This window comes from Hoplias malabaricus, chromosome 18 (assembly GCF_029633855.1).
Source record: "Hoplias malabaricus isolate fHopMal1 chromosome 18, fHopMal1.hap1, whole genome shotgun sequence".
Lineage (NCBI taxonomy): Eukaryota > Metazoa > Chordata > Actinopteri > Characiformes > Erythrinidae > Hoplias > Hoplias malabaricus.
Window position 1 is genome coordinate 5,617,092 of NC_089817.1, and position 21,898 is coordinate 5,638,989.

General features: G+C 52.3%; 1 protein-coding gene across 1 annotated transcript in view; it reads right to left on the minus strand.

Annotated features, from left to right (window-relative positions):
- Window positions 1-466: 466 nt before the first annotated feature.
- The window catches only part of LOC136675154 (chondroitin sulfate proteoglycan 4-like), a 31,186-nt gene continuing 9,754 nt past the window's right edge, over window positions 467-21,898 (minus strand). Inside the window, exons 4-10 of the mRNA XM_066651579.1 lie at window positions 20,864-21,337; window positions 7,589-7,765; window positions 5,792-5,990; window positions 5,573-5,704; window positions 5,270-5,451; window positions 2,780-2,957; window positions 467-2,644 (exon numbers count right to left, since the gene is read on the minus strand). Of these exons, the coding sequence (XP_066507676.1) occupies window positions 543-2,644; window positions 2,780-2,957; window positions 5,270-5,451; window positions 5,573-5,704; window positions 5,792-5,990; window positions 7,589-7,765; window positions 20,864-21,337 (3,444 nt within the window). The 3' untranslated portion in view covers window positions 467-542. The remainder of the gene's footprint in view (window positions 2,645-2,779; window positions 2,958-5,269; window positions 5,452-5,572; window positions 5,705-5,791; window positions 5,991-7,588; window positions 7,766-20,863; window positions 21,338-21,898) is intronic.

Genomic DNA, 21,898 nt, shown 5'->3' on the forward strand with positions numbered 1-21,898 from the left:
TACTTAGAGGACGCCACAGTCTGAGTGTGGTCACTACAATTGATTGGATGATTAATTTTGGTCAAAAAGCCCTCCTAGGAAGTGGCTATGCTGCAAAACGTCCTCCCCAGAGGTCTCGGTTCGATGTGGAATCAGGGCAGGCTGAGCTTGCTTCTCTGAAAAGCGAGATGAGGTCAACCAGGAAGACAATGAGAAGGAGGCAAGCCAGGGAGGGCAGGAGAAGGATAAAAGGCAGAGTGCCAGATGCAGGCCTGGGCAGAGACTTCACACTGACAGGAGTGCTCCTGAGGGGCTTGTCTTGTTTGCCCAAAATCTGCATTGAAAGAATGCCTGAAAAGCACTCCAGGCTTGAAGCAAATTCCAGGAGCGTTAACAGCTTAATAACACTTGGACTCACTGGGAGACAGCGAAAACTTAACAGACCAAAAGACACGTATGCCTCTTTTTATAATAAAAAAATGCATATTTGTATAACAGTGTGTTCACAATCAGCTGTGTTCACTGAAATAGTCACAGTTCAGTCATCGGTCAGAAGGTTTACGTCAAACCCAGTACTGATTCTGTCTGAGTGTTGGTGAGGAAGGTGCACACTGATGAGAACTCTCCTGGTTAATGGCGGTCCAGGTGCAGAGAAGTAGTGGGGGGTCAGGGGGACCTATTGCTGGTACCAGGGCAGCGCTGTGCACTGGCTCTAGAAGAGGGCTTATAGGACACCTCGGAGTAAGAGGGGTCACTACAACAGAAGGGACGGTTAGGCTTCTCTCAGGCTGTCCCAGATAGGGGCTGTGTTGCAAAACCTCCTCCCTAGAGCTCTCTGTTAGACCAGGGATCATGGCAGGCTGAGCTCGCTTCTCTCTTCTGTGCCTGAACACCAGGATGAGGACGACCAGGATGACGATGAGAAGAAGGCAGGCCAGGAAGGGCAGGATGATTAGCAGAGGGTCGGATGCAGGCCTTGGAAGAGACTCCACTCTGACTGGAGTGTTACTGAGGGGATTGTTGCTTTTGCCCGATGTGCTCTTTGGTACAGTGGAAAATGTGGTCTTACCTCGTGTGTGGTTCCCCAAACGATGCCTCGATCTGGTCTTTGGAGGGATCCTATGTGGCCTTGTGGTTGGATGAGTATGTGATGGCTGGTTGATGGAGGACACAGCATTGGTGGTTCTGTTAACTGAAGGATGCCTGGTTGGTTGCACTGGAGTCTCTGCAATGACATGTTTTCCTGTCTTTGGGTCATAGGGTAAAACGTCGTAAACAAACTCTCCTTTGGCAGGCTGGACATTCTCTGCCTTCAGAAGGAAAACAAATGAGTCATTAAGTACATTAGGTGTTATGTTCTGCCTGACTGCTGTTGCATTGTCATATATAGCAGTGTAGTTGATGTGCTCCTCAATGGCAACCCTCCCTTGTTCGATGTCTGTAAAGGAGAATGACTCCACAGCCTGGGAACGTCCACCAATGACATAACCAGCCTTTACCAGCTTGCCATGTTTCGGTGGAATAATGATTTCAAAGACCGGGTCACTAGCACTGATGGAAGCCAGCTCTGTGGCATCCAGAACATCCTTTCTCAGCTTAACGGGGACACCATCAGCGATTCGGACATGGTCCCCAAGGTGGATCAGTGGTTTGACTGTGATGTTGACCATCTGATTGGTCAAGTTGCTCTCAGGAGTAAGAAGAGCCAACTCAAAGCTGTCCTGGGAGGAGGACAAATCCGTCATGTGGTACGATATCTTCCCCAACCGAAGATCCTCTTGATCAAAGCATATGGCTACCTCGTCCATAACCATGAGCCGGCCGTGATTGGGTGGTGATGTAACGTGATATCTTATGGTCAAGTTTTTCTTGTTGCTTACTGCAGCCAGGTGCTGAAGAGTCAGGTTTGCCACAGTCTCCCCTTGAAGAAGAGACAGTCCAGTGTTATTTACCAAACTGATGGTGATGTTGTCAACTTCTAAGTTGAAGAGCTTGTAGAGTGGATGATGGAATCCATCGGTTACACTGAAGTAGAATATGCCTGAGGTGGGATGGCCAACTTGAACGAAGTAAACTCTTCCTTCGTTCAGGTCTTCCTGAGTGAAAGTGACCGTTGACTCATTTAACCTCTCCTGTAGGGCCAGGAAGCCGTTGTTGGGCTTGCTAATTACAGTGTAGTGGATATCCTCAGGGGGCGTGTCCAGGTCGTCTACGTGAAGATTTTCTGGTCCCAGTGCTATAGTGTCCCCTTTGATCACCCTCAGACCAGGAGCTAGAGTTTTAAAAAAGGGTGGCTGATCATTTACAGGCATCACAGTGATATTGAACGACTCAGACACCATTAGGTCAGCGTCCTGTGGTCGCTGGGTAGGTTTCCCTTTGTGATTCAACCACACGTCAAAGCTGAAGCTGTCAGACGTGGTCTCAGAGTCGTCGTGCACATACGTGATTCCGAACTTGTTGAGGATAAACTGAGAGAAGTTAGGTTTCTCACGAGTCAGGTTGCGCTCACCTACGACGATGGTACCATAGTGAGGAGGTGTGCTGACCCCATACCAGATCTCATAGGAGTGGCGCTCTTCTTCAGGCAGCTTTCCCAAAAGGTTTGAGGCATCCAGCTTTGACTTATCTATTGTGACGCGACTGCCTTCAGCCACAACAGCACCTGATATTGCAAACACACAAAGGAAGAAAAGCTTGGGCATTATGGCAATGACTGTGGCAGTTAACAGTGATCGTACTAGGTCCAGTTCATATCTGAGAATGTTAACAATAATGCACAACAATAACAGTGTGTTACCGCTGTTGGCGAGCAGGACAGTTCTGTGCTCTGGGCCTGTGTTATCATAGGAGATCTGGATGTTGAAGGCGTGAGGTGAGAGTGATGCAGGAGGAGAAAATGCAATGAAGGTGAAGGAGTCTGTTGCTGCCCATCCCACCGGTTCAGTGTGTTCATACAGGACCACACCTGCCTTCACCTGGGGAACACAACCAAGAATAGTTAGAGTGTATTTGTTTAAATCTGCCATTTCCTATCAGTGTATAAAAGATACGTTTGTCTCTTGCTTAATTGTTGAAATAACTGTGTGTTTTTTCCCAAGCAAGTACCTGGGTTTACATTAGTGAGTTACAGAATTATTACAGAAATGTATTTTCCTAATAGCATATCAAAAATAGGGCGGCACGGTGGTGCAGCAGGTAGGTGTCGCAGTCACACAGCTCCTGGAGGTTGTGCGTTCGAGTCCCGCTCCGGGTGACTGTCTGTGAGGAGTGTGGTGTGTTCTCCCTGTGTCTGTGTGGGTTTCCTCCGGGTGACTGTCTGTGAGGAGTGTGGTGTGTTCTCCCTGCGTCTGCGTAGGTTTCCTCCGGGTGACTGTCTGTGAGGAGTGTGGTGTGTTCTCCTTGTGTTTGCGTGGGTTTCCTCCGGGTGACTGTCTGTGAGGAGTGTGGTGTGTTCTCCCTGTGTCTGCGTGGGTTTTCTCCGGGTGACTGTCTGTGAGGAGTGTGGTGTGTTCTCCCTGTGTCTGCGTGGGTTTTCTCCAGGTGACTGTCTGTGAGGAGTGTGGTGTGTTCTCCCTGTGTCTGCGTGGGTTTCCTCCGAGTGACTGTCTGTGAGGAGTGTGGTGTGTTCTCCCTGTGTCCGCGTGGGTTTCCTCCGGGTGACTGTCTGTGAGGAGTGTGGTGTGTTCTTCCTGTGTCCACGTGGGTTTCCTCTGGGTGACTGTCTGTGAGGAGTGTGGTGTGTTCTCCCTGTGTCCACGTAGGTTTTCTCCGGGTGACTGTCTGTGAGGAGTGTGGTGTGTTCTCTCCATGTCTGCGTGGGTTTCTTCCGGGTGACTGTCTGTGAGGAGTGTGGTGTGTTCTCCCTGTGTCTGCGTGGATTTCCTCCGGGTGACTGTCTGTGAGGAGTGTGGTGTGTTCTCTCGGTGTCTGTGTGGGTTTCCTCCGGGTGACTGTCTGTGAGGAGTGTGGTGTGTTCTCCCTGTGTCTGAGTGGGTTTCCTCCAGGTGACTGTGAGGAGTGTGGTGTGTTCTCCCAGTGTCTGCGTGGGTTTCCTCCGGGTGACTGTCTGTGAGGAGTGTGGTGTGTCCTCTCTGTGTCTGTGTGGGTTTCCTCCGGGTGACTCTCTGTGAAGAGTGTGGTGTGTTCTCCCTGTGTCTGTGTGGGTTTCCTCCGGGTGACTGTCTCTGAGGAGTGTGGTGTGTTCTCCCTGTGTCTGCGTGGGTTTCCTCCGGGTGACTGTCTGTGAGGAGTGTGGTGTGTCCTCTCTGTGTCTGTGTGGGTTTCCTCCGGGTGACTGTCTCTGAGGAGTGTGGTGTGTTCTCCCTGTGTCTGTGTGGGTTTCCTCCGGGTGACTGTCTGTGAGGAGTGTGGTGTGTTCTCCCTGTGTCTGAGTGGGTTTCCTCCAGGTGACTGTGAGGAGTGTGGTGTGTTCTCCCAGTGTCTGCGTGGGTTTCCTCCGGGTGACTGTCTGTGAGGAGTGTGGTGTGTCCTCTCTGTGTCTGTGTGGGTTTCCTCCGGGTGACTGTCTGTGAAGAGTGTGGTGTGTTCTCCCTGTGTCTGTGTGGGTTTCCTCCGGGTGACTGTCTCTGAGGAGTGTGGTGTGTCCTCTCTGTGTCTGTGTGGGTTTCCTCCGGGTGACTGTCTCTGAGGAGTGTGGTGTGTTCTCCCTGTGTCTGCGTGGGTTTCCTCCGGGTGACTGTCTGTGAGGAGTGTGGTGTGTTCTCCCTGTGTCTGCAGGGGTTTCCTCCGGGTGCTCTGGTTTTCTCCCACAGTCCAAAAACACATGTTGGTAGGTGGATTGGCGACTCAAAAGTGTCCGTAGGTGTGAGTGAATGTGTGAGTGTGTGTGTTGCCCTATGAAGGGTGTGTTCCCACCTTGCACTGGACCCACTGCGACCCTGAACTGGATAAGAGTTACAGACAATGAATGAATGTTCAAAAATGTTCGCCACACTGTCCATGGTGTGTTCTTGCCTTGCACCCAGTGTGGTCTTTAGACACACTGCAACCCTAGCAAGGATGAACGTGTTACAGAAAACGAATGAATGAGTGAAATATTGTATTTGAAAAAAGCAATGGCAGAACCAACCACACTTAAAGCATTATATATCTATCATTAAAACACCTTCACTGCCTTATTTAAGCCAGTCATTATATAATATAAACTTTTCTTTAAGTAACGTATTCTTAACTAATCATCCCTTCATTTTCAAATCTCTGTCATTGCTCTATTCTTACACAATAATAAAAAATGCAATATTAAAACTCATCTCCAGATTAAACACACCATGTTTTGAGTAAATGCAGATATTTGCTTCGTCTCGGTGGAATTGTCTTCCTGTATCCTGACCAGTCGGCCCAGTTTTGGAGGAGAAGTGACCGAATAAACGATGGTGCGATTCCCATGAACGTCTTCATAGTCATTGGTGACGATCAACAAGTCTTCCACAGAAATCACATTTGAGGAACCTGAATTTAAAAGAACCGGTCAGCAAATGTTTCACAGGCTTATCTTCATACCTTAGAAACAGACGTGTTTCCTACTCCTGCTGACTTTTACTATAACAGGACACTGTCATTCAAGCATTACCTGGAAACACCTTTAGCTGGCGGTTTCTCTCGAGGCTGAGAACCAGAGGTTTGGCTGTGATGCTGAAGATTTGCCGTGGGGCAAAGTTTACTCCGTCATTGACTTGGAAGTGGAACCCACCAGACAAGGCTCCTGTTGGTGTCGTTAAATAAACGAATTACTTACTTACTATTGTCCAAATGCTCTCCTAAAGTGATTCAAAGGTGCTGTACCACTCACCACTGTGGACAAACACCAGCCGGCCATGCAGGATGTGGGTCTGGGTGAAGTTAAGGACAGGCCTGGAGGGGGCGCTCTTCAGGGCCAGGTGCCCATTGCTTGGGGGAGTGATGATAAACTCCAGACTCTCCGGAGGTGAGTCACGATCCTCAGCGCTCAGCTCCTCTGTGGTGATTTCAGTGACAGAGTCCACCCACACCTACAGCGATGACATGTCTTTACAGTCTTCAAAAACATGCCTCTAATCATTCCCTCATTGTAACCTCATTTAATCATATATAACATTTACAGTTAAATGTGTAAATAAAATAACAACAGATATTATTTAACTTCAACTTTAACACTGTTATTTTTAAAAGGAATTGTTTTGTCTAAAGTGTATTATGTTCCAGTGATGAAATTTATATTCTTTTTCATTTCTCAGTGTCTCTGTGTATGTTCATAATCCATTCATTTATTAATTGATTGATTCACTGTTTCATTCATTCATTCATTCATTTATATTCAGACTCACTGGGGGCAAGTCAGTCGCAACACACATTCACACAGTCACTCACACACTCACGTCTGTTGACAATTCCCACACTTGTCTACGCACTCATACACTGACACGTGTGGATGTTACACACTCACAGAGTCACTCACACACACACACATCTGTGGACAGTTACACACTCACTCAGTCACTCAAACACACCTGTAGACAATTTCGCACACTCACCTCGTCACACACACACACTCACACCTGTGGACACTTACACACACTCATCCAGTCACTCAAACACACCTGTAGACAATTTCACACACTCACCCCGCCACACACACACTCACACTCGTGGACAGTTACACACAGGATGTGTTTTTTTTATTGTGGGAGAAAACAAAAGGTTAAAGGATATAATCAAATTAATAAACACTAACTTTTCTCATTTAAAATGTCAGACTGAGTTAAAAGCCCATAGTCCTCTATGATTTAATACTGTTTGGTGAATGGTTCAGAGGTTTAGTTCAGGAGTTAAACTGCCTACTGTGAAGATGTGTGTGGTGCGTCTTGAGCCCCCTTTTGGTCAAACTGAGCATTTCAGCTCCACACTCCACACATATTCAGCTACTGCAACTATCCAGCAAGGGTTTGTCCAGAGGCGAAATATGATGCAGAGAAAAGTCATAGGTAAGTCATGTCACTCATCTCAGATAAAGCCTTAAAAGATGTGTCTACTTTCAAGGAAAGTTAATGTAAACACGATTTATTATTTAAGTAGTTTTGGGCCATTTATGTCCCGCCTTCATTTCACACAAAGTAAACAGCAGCTGACATTTACAGTTTATTTAAAAACACAAACATCCCAAGTGTATCAAAGCTTAATGTAGTCATCACATTCGGACACAGTGGACCTGAATGACAGAACTCCACACACACACATATATATACGCACACACACACTGCAGGGCCCCTATAACAAACAAGCCCTCTGAATATACATGCAGGGGGGTGAAGTGTGGAATGCTAAGAATGCAGACAGATAACAGGCAAAACAAATCACCTCAGCTCTAACATGTGTAGACAGGAATAAACTATTTATTAATTAAATATTAATAAAGTCCAAACATATGATGGGTGTATGATTTAGGGATAATATGTAATTGCCGTTTTTCCGTCCAGATCTCGTTGCTGAATGCCATTAAAAACACCTCATATCCACCTTCCCAGAAGATTAGAAGCAGATGCTGCAGTTATGTTTGACCACTGGGTAAATTCAGCAGTGTGAAAAATAAAGGTTTACACATGGAACTCACCCTCAGGATCCTGTTGACTGTTATAATTGGAGGCTCGTCATTTACTGGTGTTACCATCACGTGAATAATGTGAGGAAGACTCTGCTTACGAAGGTCTGTGTCATTCGCCACCAGTGTGAAATTATCTGCTGTGGTCTCGCTGCCATCATGGACATAGTAGATGAAATCATGTTCAACCTGTGCAATACAGAAACCGCGCAACACTTTAAACTGTCATAATATATTTTATCAGTGTTGACTTAAATAACATTTCAAACTTAGGGAATAAAAAAAAAATTATTCTGTTTGTTGAAAATGACTCAATACGTTTGTAACAAGAAACAGTTATTAAACTGTGTACTTATATTCATTCTTTGTCTGTAACCCTTATCCAGTTCAGGGTCGCGGTGGGTCCGGAGCCTACCCGGAATCACTGGGCGCAAGGCGGGAATACACCCTGGAGGGGGCGCCAGTCCTTCACAGGGCAACACACACACACTATCACTCACACACTCACACCTACAGACACTTTTTGAGTTGCCAATCCACCTACCAACGTGTGTTTTTGGACTGTGGGAGGAAACAGGAGCACCCGGAGGAAACACACACAGACACAGAGAGAACACACCACACTCCTCACAGACAGTCACCTGGAGGAAACCCACGCAGACACAGAGAGAACACACCACACTCCTCACAGACAGTCACCCAGAGGAAACCCACGCAGACACAGGGAGAACACACCACACTCCTCACAGAAAGTCACCCGGAGGAAACCCACGCAGACACAGAGAGAACACACCACACTCCTCACAGACAGTCACCCGGAGGAAACCCACGCAGACACAGGGAGAACACACCACATTCCTCACAGACAGTCACCCGGAGGAAACCCACGCAGACACAGAGAGAACACACCACACTCCTCACAGACAGTCACGTGGAGGAAACCCACGCAGACACAGGGAGAACACACCACACTCCTCAAAGACAGCCACCCGGAGGAAACCCACGCAGACACAGAGAGAACACACCACACTCCTCACAGACAGTCACCTGGAGGAAACCAACGCAGACACAGAGAGAACACACCACACTCCTCACAGACAGTCACCCAGAGGAAACCCACGCAGACACAGGGAGAACACACCACACTCCTCACAGAAAGTCACCCGGAGGAAACCCACGCAGACACAGAGAGAACACACCACACTCCTCACAGACAGTCACCCAGAGGAAACCCACGCAGACACAGGGAGAACACACCACACTCCTCACAGACAGTCACCCGGACAAAACCCACGCAGACACAGGGAGAACACACCACATTCCTCACAGACAGTCACCCGGAGGAAACCCACGCAGACACAGAGAGAACACACCACACTCCTCACAGACAGTCACCCGGAGGAAACCCACGCAGACACAGAGAGAACACACCACACTCCTCACAGACAGTCACCCAGAGGAAACCCACACAGACACAGGGAGAACACACCACACTCCTCACAGACAGCCACCCGGAGGAAACCCACGCAGACACAGGGAGAACACACCACACTCCTCACAGACAGTCACCCGGAGGAAACCCACACAGACACAGGGAGAACACACCACACTCCTCACAGACAGTCACCCGGAGGAAACCCACGCAGACACAGGGAGAACACACCACACTCCTCACAGACAGTCACCCGGAGGAAACCCACACAGACACAGGGAGAACACACCACACTCCTCACAGACAAGTCACCCGGAGGAAACCCACGCAGACACAGGGAGAACACACCACACTCCTCACAGACAGTCACCCGGAGGAAACCCACGCAGACACAGGGAGAACACACCACACTCCTCACAGACAGTCACCCGGAGGAAACCCACACAGACACAGGGAGAACACACCACACTCCTCACAGACAGTCACCCAGAGGAAACCCACGCAGACACAGGGAGAACACACCACACTCCTCACAGAAAGTCACCCGGAGGAAACCCACACAGACACAGAGAGAACACACCACACTCCTCACAGACAGTCACCCAGAGGAAACCCACGCAGACACAGGGAAAACACACCACACTCCTCACAGACAGTCACCCGGACAAAACCCACGCAGACACAGAGAGAACACACCACACTCCTCACAGACAGTCACGTGGAGGAAACCCACGCAGACACAGGGAGAACACACCACACTCCTCACAGACAGCCACCCGGAGGAAACCCACGCAGACACAGGGAGAACACACCACACTCCTCACAGACAGTCACCCGGAGGAAACCCACACAGACACAGGGAGAACACACCACACTCCTCACAGACAGTCACCGGGAGGAAACCCACGCAGACACAGGGAGAACACACCACACTCCTCACAGACAGTCACCCGGAGGAAACCCACGCAGACACAGGGAGAACACACCACACTCCTCACAGACAGTCACCCGGAGGAAACCCACGCAGACACAGGGAGAACACACCACACTCCTCACAGACAGTCACCCGGAGGAAACCCACACAGACACAGGGAGAACACACCACACTCCTCACAGACAGTCACCCGGAGGAAACCCACGCAGACACAGGGAGAACACACCACACTCCTCACAGACAGTCACCCGGAGGAAACCCACACAGACACAGGGAGAACACACCACACTCTTCACAGACAAGTCACCCGGAGGAAACCCACGCAGACACAGGGAGAACACACCACACTCCTCACAGACAGTCACCCAGAGGAAACCCACGCAGACACAGAGAGAACACACCACACCCCTCACAGACAGTCACCCGGAGGAAACCCACGCAGACACAGGGAGAACACACCACACTCCTCAGAGACAGTCACCCGGAGGAAACCCACGCAGACACAGGGAGAACACACCACACTCCTCACAGACAGTCACCCGGAGGAAACCCACGCAGACACAGGGAGAACACACCACACTCCTCACAGACAGTCACGTGGAGGAAACCCACGCAGACACAGGGAGAACACACCACACTCCTCACAGACAGCCACCCGGAGGAAACCCACGCAGACACAGAGAGAACACACCACACTCCTCACAGACAGTCACCTGGAGGAAACCCACGCAGACACAGAGAGAACACACCACACTCCTCACAGACAGTCACCCAGAGGAAACCCACGCAGACACAGGGGAGAACACACCACACTCCTCACAGAAAGTCACCCGGAGGAAACCCACGCAGACACAGAGAGAACACACCACACTCCTCACAGACAGTCACCCAGAGGAAACCCACGCAGACACAGGGAGAACACACCACACTCCTCACAGACAGTCACCCGGACAAAACCCACGCAGACACAGGGAGAACACACCACATTCCTCACAGACAGTCACCCGGAGGAAACCCACGCAGACACAGAGAGAACACACCACACTCCTCACAGACAGTCACCCGGAGGAAACCCACGCAGACACAGAGAGAACACACCACACTCTTCACAGACAGTCACGTGGAGGAAACCCACACAGACACAGGGAGAACACACCACACTCCTCACAGACAGCCACCCGGAGGAAACCCACGCAGACACAGGGAGAACACACCACACTCCTCACAGACAGTCACCCGGAGGAAACCCACACAGACACAGGGAGAACACACCACACTCCTCACAGACAGTCACCCGGAGGAAACCCACGCAGACACAGGGAGAACACACCACACTCCTCACAGACAGTCACCCGGAGGAAACCCACACAGACACAGGGAGAACACACCACACTCCTCACAGACAAGTCACCCGAAGGAAACCCACGCAGACACAGGGAGAACACACCACACTCCTCACAGACAGTCACCCGGAGGAAACCCACGCAGACACAGGGAGAACACACCACACTCCTCACAGACAGTCACCCGGAGGAAACCCACACAGACACAGGGAGAACACACCACACTCCTCACAGACAGTCACCCAGAGGAAACCCACGCAGACACAGGGAGAACACACCACACTCCTCACAGAAAGTCACCCGGAGGAAACCCACACAGACACAGAGAGAACACACCACACTCCTCACAGACAGTCACCCAGAGGAAACCCACGCAGACACAGGGAAAACACACCACACTCCTCACAGACAGTCACCCGGACAAAACCCACGCAGACACAGGGAGAACACACCACATTCCTCACAGACAGTCACCCGGAGGAAACCCACGCAGACACAGAGAGAACACACCACACTCCTCACAGACAGTCACGTGGAGGAAACCCACGCAGACACAGGGAGAACACACCACACTCCTCACAGACAGCCACCCGGAGGAAACCCACGCAGACACAGAGAGAACACACCACACTCCTCACAGACAGTCACCCGGAGGAAACCCACGCAGACACAGAGAGAACACACCACACTCCTCACAGACAGTCACCCAGAGGAAACCCACACAGACACAGGGAGAACACACCACACTCCTCACAGACAGCCACCCGGAGGAAACCCACGCAGACACAGGGAGAACACACCACACTCCTCACAGACAGTCACCCGGAGGAAACCCACACAGACACAGGGAGAACACACCACACTCCTCACAGACAGTCACCCGGAGGAAACCCACGCAGACACAGGGAGAACACACCACACTCCTCACAGACAGTCACCCGGAGGAAACCCACACAGGCACAGGGAGAACACACCACACTCCTCACAGACAAGTCACCCGGAGGAAACCCACGCAGACACAGGGAGAACACACCACACTCCTCACAGACAGTCACCCGGAGGAAACCCACGCAGACACAGGGAGAACACACCACACTCCTCACAGACAGTCACCCGGAGGAAACCCACACAGACACAGGGAGAACACACCACACTCCTCACAGACAGTCACCCAGAGGAAACCCACGCAGACACAGGGAGAACACACCACACTCCTCACAGAAAGTCACCCGGAGGAAACCCACACAGACACAGAGAGAACACACCACACTCCTCACAGACAGTCACCCAGAGGAAACCCACGCAGACACAGGGAAAACACACCACACTCCTCACAGACAGTCACCCGGACAAAACCCACGCAGACACAGAGAGAACACACCACACTCCTCACAGACAGTCACGTGGAGGAAACCCACGCAGACACAGGGAGAACACACCACACTCCTCACAGACAGCCACCCGGAGGAAACCCACGCAGACACAGGGAGAACACACCACACTCCTCACAGACAGTCACCCGGAGGAAACCCACACAGACACAGGGAGAACACACCACACTCCTCACAGACAGTCACCGGGAGGAAACCCACGCAGACACAGGGAGAACACACCACACTCCTCACAGACAGTCACCCGGAGGAAACCCACGCAGACACAGGGAGAACACACCACACTCCTCACAGACAGTCACCCGGAGGAAACCCACGCAGACACAGGGAGAACACACCACACTCCTCACAGACAGTCACCCGGAGGAAACCCACACAGACACAGGGAGAACACACCACACTCCTCACAGACAGTCACCCGGAGGAAACCCACGCAGACACAGGGAGAACACACCACACTCCTCACAGACAGTCACCCGGAGGAAACCCACACAGACACAGGGAGAACACACCACACTCTTCACAGACAAGTCACCCGGAGGAAACCCACGCAGACACAGGGAGAACACACCACACTCCTCACAGACAGTCACCCAGAGGAAACCCACGCAGACACAGAGAGAACACACCACACCCCTCACAGACAGTCACCCGGAGGAAACCCACGCAGACACAGGGAGAACACACCACACTCCTCACAGACAGTCACCCGGAGGAAACCCACGCAGACACAGGGAGAACACACCACACTCCTCACAGACAGTCACCCGGAGGAAACCCACGCAGACACAGGGAGAACACACCACACTCCTCACAGACAGTCACGTGGAGGAAACCCACGCAGACACAGGGAGAACACACCACACTCCTCACAGACAGCCACCCGGAGGAAACCCACGCAGACACAGAGAGAACACACCACACTCCTCACAGACAGTCACCTGGAGGAAACCCACGCAGACACAGAGAGAACACACCACACTCCTCACAGACAGTCACCCAGAGGAAACCCACGCAGACACAGGGGAGAACACACCACACTCCTCACAGAAAGTCACCCGGAGGAAACCCACGCAGACACAGAGAGAACACACCACACTCCTCACAGACAGTCACCCAGAGGAAACCCACGCAGACACAGGGAGAACACACCACACTCCTCACAGACAGTCACCCGGACAAAACCCACGCAGACACAGGGAGAACACACCACATTCCTCACAGACAGTCACCCGGAGGAAACCCACGCAGACACAGAGAGAACACACCACACTCCTCACAGACAGTCACCCGGAGGAAACCCACGCAGACACAGAGAGAACACACCACACTCTTCACAGACAGTCACGTGGAGGAAACCCACACAGACACAGGGAGAACACACCACACTCCTCACAGACAGTCACCCGGAGGAAACCCACACAGACACAGGGAGAACACACCACACTCCTCACAGACAGTCACCCGGAGGAAACCCACGCAGACACAGGGAGAACACACCACACTCCTCACAGACAGTCACCCGGAGGAAACCCACACAGACACAGGGAGAACACACCACACTCCTCACAGACAAGTCACCCGGAGGAAACCCACGCAGACACAGGGAGAACACACCACACTCCTCACAGACAGTCACCCGGAGGAAACCCACGCAGACACAGGGAGAACACACCACACTCCTCACAGACAGTCACCCGGAGGAAACCCACACAGACACAGGGAGAACACACCACACTCCTCACAGACAGTCACCCAGAGGAAACCCACGCAGACACAGGGAGAACACACCACACTCCTCACAGACAGTCACCCGGAGGAAACCCACACAGACACAGGGAGAACACACCACACTCCTCACAGACAGTCACCCAGAGGAAACCCACGCAGACACAGGGAGAACACACCACACTCCTCACAGAAAGTCACCCGGAGGAAACCCACGCAGACACAGAGAGAACACACCACACTCCTCACAGACAGTCACCCAGAGGAAACCCACGCAGACACAGGGAAAACACACCACACTCCTCACAGACAGTCACCCGGACAAAACCCACGCAGACACAGGGAGAACACACCACATTCCTCACAGACAGTCACCCGGAGGAAACCCACGCAGACACAGAGAGAACACACCACACTCCTCACAGACAGCCACCCGGAGGAAACCCACGCAGACACAGGGAGAACACACCACACTCCTCACAGACAGTCACCCGGAGGAAACCCACACAGACACAGGGAGAACACACCACACTCCTCACAGACAGTCACCGGGAGGAAACCCACGCAGACACAGGGAGAACACACCACACTCCTCACAGACAGTCACCCGGAGGAAACCCACGCAGACACAGGGAGAACACACCACACTCCTCACAGACAGTCACCCGGAGGAAACCCACGCAGACACAGGGAGAACACACCACACTCCTCACAGACAGTCACCCGGAGGAAACCCACACAGACACAGGGAGAACACACCACACTCCTCACAGACAGTCACCCGGAGGAAACCCACGCAGACACAGGGAGAACACACCACACTCCTCACAGACAGTCACCCGGAGGAAACCCACACAGACACAGGGAGAACACACCACACTCTTCACAGACAAGTCACCCGGAGGAAACCCACGCAGACACAGGGAGAACACACCACACTCCTCACAGACAGTCACCCAGAGGAAACCCACGCAGACACAGAGAGAACACACCACACCCCTCACAGACAGTCACCCGGAGGAAACCCACGCAGACACAGGGAGAACACACCACACTCCTCAGAGACAGTCACCCGGAGGAAACCCACGCAGACACAGGGAGAACACACCACACTCCTCACAGACAGTCACCCGGAGGAAACCCACGCAGACACAGGGAGAACACACCACACTCCTCACAGACAGTCACGTGGAGGAAACCCACGCAGACACAGGGAGAACACACCACACTCCTCACAGACAGCCACCCGGAGGAAACCCACGCAGACACAGAGAGAACACACCACACTCCTCACAGACAGTCACCTGGAGGAAACCCACGCAGACACAGAGAGAACACACCACACTCCTCACAGACAGTCACCCAGAGGAAACCCACGCAGACACAGGGGAGAACACACCACACTCCTCACAGAAAGTCACCCGGAGGAAACCCACGCAGACACAGAGAGAACACACCACACTCCTCACAGACAGTCACCCAGAGGAAACCCACGCAGACACAGGGAGAACACACCACACTCCTCACAGACAGTCACCCGGACAAAACCCACGCAGACACAGGGAGAACACACCACATTCCTCACAGACAGTCACCCGGAGGAAACCCACGCAGACACAGAGAGAACACACCACACTCCTCACAGACAGTCACCCGGAGGAAACCCACGCAGACACAGAGAGAACACACCACACTCTTCACAGACAGTCACGTGGAGGAAACCCACACAGACACAGGGAGAACACACCACACTCCTCACAGACAGCCACCCGGAGGAAACCCACGCAGACACAGGGAGAACACACCACACTCCTCACAGACAGTCACCCGGAGGAAACCCACACAGACACAGGGAGAACACACCACACTCCTCACAGACAGTCACCCGGAGGAAACCCACGCAGACACAGGGAGAACACACCACACTCCTCACAGACAGTCACCCGGAGGAAACCCACACAGACACAGGGAGAACACACCACACTCCTCACAGACAAGTCACCCGAAGGAAACCCACGCAGACACAGGGAGAACACACCACACTCCTCACAGACAGTCACCCGGAGGAAACCCACGCAGACACAGGGAGAACACACCACACTCCTCACAGACAGTCACCCGGAGGAAACCCACACAGACACAGGGAGAACACACCACACTCCTCACAGACAGTCACCCAGAGGAAACCCACGCAGACACAGGGAGAACACACCACACTCCTCACAGAAAGTCACCCGGAGGAAACCCACGCAGACACAGAGAGAACACACCACACTCCTCACAGACAGTCACCCAGAGGAAACCCACGCAGACACAGGGAAAACACACCACACTCCTCACAGACAGTCACCCGGACAAAACCCACGCAGACACAGGGAGAACACACCACATTCCTCACAGACAGTCACCCGGAGGAAACCCACGCAGACACAGAGAGAACACACCACACTCCTCACAGACAGTCACGTGGAGGAAACCCACGCAGACACAGGGAGAACACACCACACTCCTCACAGACAGCCACCCGGAGGAAACCCACGCAGACACAGAGAGAACACACCACACTCCTCACAGACAGTCACCCGGAGGAAACCCACGCAGACACAGAGAGAACACACCACACTCCTCACAGACAGTCACCCAGAGGAAACCCACACAGACACAGGGAGAACACACCACACTCCTCACAGACAGCCACCCGGAGGAAACCCACGCAGACACAGGGAGAACACACCACACTCCTCACAGACAGTCACCCGGAGGAAACCCACACAGACACAGGGAGAACACACCACACTCCTCACAGACAGTCACCCGGAGGAAACCCACGCAGACACAGGGAGAACACACCACACTCCTCACAGACAGTCACCCGGAGGAAACCCACACAGGCACAGGGAGAACACACCACACTCCTCACAGACAAGTCACCCGGAGGAAACCCACGCAGACACAGGGAGAACACACCACACTCCTCACAGACAGTCACCCGGAGGAAACCCACGCAGACACAGGGAGAACACACCACACTCCTCACAGACAGTCACCCGGAGGAAACCCACACAGACACAGGGAGAACACACCACACTCCTCACAGACAGTCACCCAGAGGAAACCCACGCAGACACAGGGAGAACACACCACACTCCTCACAGAAAGTCACCCGGAGGAAACCCACACAGACACAGAGAGAACACACCACACTCCTCACAGACAGTCACCCAGAGGAAACCCACGCAGACACAGGGAAAACACACCACACTCCTCACAGACAGTCACCCGGACAAAACCCACGCAGACACAGAGAGAACACACCACACTCCTCACAGACAGTCACGTGGAGGAAACCCACGCAGACACAGGGAGAACACACCACACTCCTCACAGACAGCCACCCGGAGGAAACCCACGCAGACACAGGGAGAACACACCACACTCCTCACAGACAGTCACCCGGAGGAAACCCACACAGACACAGGGAGAACACACCACACTCCTCACAGACAGTCACCGGGAGGAAACCCACGCAGACACAGGGAGAACACACCACACTCCTCACAGACAGTCACCCGGAGGAAACCCACGCAGACACAGGGAGAACACACCACACTCCTCACAGACAGTCACCCGGAGGAAACCCACGCAGACACAGGGAGAACACACCACACTCCTCACAGACAGTCACCCGGAGGAAACCCACACAGACACAGGGAGAACACACCACACTCCTCACAGACAGTCACCCGGAGGAAACCCACGCAGACACAGGGAGAACACACCACACTCCTCACAGACAGTCACCCGGAGGAAACCCACACAGACACAGGGAGAACACACCACACTCTTCACAGACAAGTCACCCGGAGGAAACCCACGCAGACACAGGGAGAACACACCACACTCCTCACAGACAGTCACCCAGAGGAAACCCACGCAGACACAGAGAGAACACACCACACCCCTCACAGACAGTCACCCGGAGGAAACCCACGCAGACACAGGGAGAACACACCACACTCCTCACAGACAGTCACCCGGAGGAAACCCACGCAGACACAGGGAGAACACACCACACTCCTCACAGACAGTCACCCGGAGGAAACCCACGCAGACACAGGGAGAACACACCACACTCCTCACAGACAGTCACGTGGAGGAAACCCACGCAGACACAGGGAGAACACACCACACTCCTCACAGACAGCCACCCGGAGGAAACCCACGCAGACACAGAGAGAACACACCACACTCCTCACAGACAGTCACCTGGAGGAAACCCACGCAGACACAGAGAGAACACACCACACTCCTCACAGACAGTCACCCAGAGGAAACCCACGCAGACACAGGGGAGAACACACCACACTCCTCACAGAAAGTCACCCGGAGGAAACCCACGCAGACACAGAGAGAACACACCACACTCCTCACAGACAGTCACCCAGAGGAAACCCACGCAGACACAGGGAGAACACACCACACTCCTCACAGACAGTCACCCGGACAAAACCCACGCAGACACAGGGAGAACACACCACATTCCTCACAGACAGTCACCCGGAGGAAACCCACGCAGACACAGAGAGAACACACCACACTCCTCACAGACAGTCACCCGGAGGAAACCCACGCAGACACAGAGAGAACACACCACACTCTTCACAGACAGTCACGTGGAGGAAACCCACACAGACACAGGGAGAACACACCACACTCCTCACAGACAGCCACCCGGAGGAAACCCACGCAGACACAGGGAGAACACACCACACTCCTCACAGACAGTCACCCGGAGGAAACCCACACAGACACAGGGAGAACACACCACACTCCTCACAGACAGTCACCCGGAGGAAACCCACGCAGACACAGGGAGAACACACCACACTCCTCACAGACAGTCACCCGGAGGAAACCCACACAGACACAGGGAGAACACACCACACTCCTCACAGACAAGTCACCCGGAGGAAACCCACGCAGACACAGGGAGAACACACCACACTCCTCACAGACAGTCACCCGGAGGAAACCCACGCAGACACAGGGAGAACACACCACACTCCTCACAGACAGTCACCCGGAGGAAACCCACACAGACACAGGGAGAACACACCACACTCCTCACAGACAGTCACCCAGAGGAAACCCACGCAGACACAGGGAGAACACACCACACTCCTCACAGACAGTCACCCGGAGGAAACCCACACAGACACAGGGAGAACACACCACACTCCTCACAGACAGTCACCCAGAGGAAACCCACGCAGACACAGGGAGAACACACCACACTCCTCACAGAAAGTCACCCGGAGGAAACCCACGCAGACACAGAGAGAACACACCACACTCCTCACAGACAGTCACCCAGAGGAAACCCACGCAGACACAGGGAAAACACACCACACTCCTCACAGACAGTCACCCGGACAAAACCCACGCAGACACAGGGAGAACACACCACATTCCTCACAGACAGTCACCCGGAGGAAACCCACGCAGACACAGAGAGAACACACCACACTCCTCACAGACAGTCACGTGGAGGAAACCCACGCAGACACAGGGAGAACACACCACACTCCTCACAGACAGCCACCCGGAGGAAACCCACGCAGACACAGGGAGAACACACCACACTCCTCACAGACAGTCACCCGGAGGAAACCCACACAGACACAGGGAGAACACACCACACTCCTCACAGACAGTCACCGGGAGGAAACCCACGCAGACACAGGGAGAACACACCACACTCCTCACAGACAGTCACCCGGAGGAAACCCACGCAGACACAGGGAGAACACACCACACTCCTCACAGACAGTCACCCGGAGGAAACCCACGCAGACACAGGGAGAACACACCACACTCCTCACAGACAGTCACCCGGAGGAAACCCACACAGACACAGGGAGAACACACCACACTCCTCACAGACAAGTCACCCGGAGGAAACCCACGCAGACACAGGGAGAACACACCACACTCCTCACAGACAGTCACCCAGAGGAAACCCACGCAGACACAGAGAGAACACACCACACTCCTCACAGACAGTCACCCGGAGGAAACCCACGCAGACACAGGGAGAACACACCACACTCCTCACAGACAGTCACCCGGAGGAAACCCACGCAGACACAGGGAGAACACACCACACTCCTCACAGACAGTCACCCGGAGCGAGACTCAAACCCACAACCTCCAGGTCCCTGGAGCTGTGTGACTGTGACACTCCCTGCTGCTACAGAACTAAAATGTCTTTATATACATTTTATTGGATATTGGTTATTATATACAGATTATTGGAATTTTAAATGTCTGATTTGTAGGGTTGTTATATGATCGGAAAGCAGTTATTCAGAGTTATTAGTAAGTTGTAAAACATGAACAAACAAACACTCCTCTACATTTTAAACAGTGAAGAGAACCTTGAAAACAGCAGCAGCTCACCTGCATTCTGGTGAAAGATGGAATAGGAACTCCAGGGATCCTCGAGTGCTCTATGTGACCATGATGTGGTCCCTCTATCACATGATACTGGAAATGCAGTCCTTTGAAGTGTCTGCTGGTGACCTTGATGACCTCTTGAGTTAGGGCTTTCGAAGATCCCTCTTTCAGGGTTAGATTTGAAACCTCTAGCGGTATGTTCAGGGGGATGATCTCCACTGTGACTATAAGGTCACTGAGTGTGAGAATCCCATTGGTGGCGTCCAATGAGAATGAGTCATTGGAGTGTCCGAGTTTCACTTGTACGTACTGGATGTGTCCAGTGTTGATGTCCTCCTGGGAAAACTGCTGAGTAGAGTTCTCCAGTGTTCCTTGGTAGTGGTCCTGCCCCTCCACATAACGCCGTAGATAGCCATATGAGGGAGGACACTTCACAGAATACACAATATTCTCTGGTGGGCTATCTTCATGAACCACCTACAGTGAGACAGATCAATCATTGAGGAGCAGTTTTTGTTTTAGAAAATCTAACCTAAAACTAGAGCTTAATATGTAACTGCGCTAGACTCATGTGTCTGGTAGAATTAGTGATTTTATACCATTTTTCAAATTTTTTGTTCATCTGTTTTCTCTCACTACAAAAACATGAATCCCTGTGATGTCAACAACAATCTCGATAGCTAGCCTAGTTACCGAGCTAAAGGCTAATAAATAAAACCTCAGTCATCCAAGAAATTTGTAAAAAAAAAAAAAAAATTTCTATTATTACTGAAAGAAAAATGGACAAAGTTTTATGGGTTATGTTTTAACCCTTTCAGCCAAATGGTTAAGGTATCTAGAAAGCCAGCTATTACCAAACTACTTCTAGCTTTTAGCTTTTGTCCCTGTAATGTCTAAAGAGCCCACCTTTAAAGGTCTCCTCCAAAGCAAACCCTGTGTCACACACACCATTTGTGTGTGTTGTTCTCTGCTCTTTGTTTTCATAGCTGGGCTGGCCATGTGTGCACGTTAGTCCCGGCCTGTAAAAATGTTGGCCTT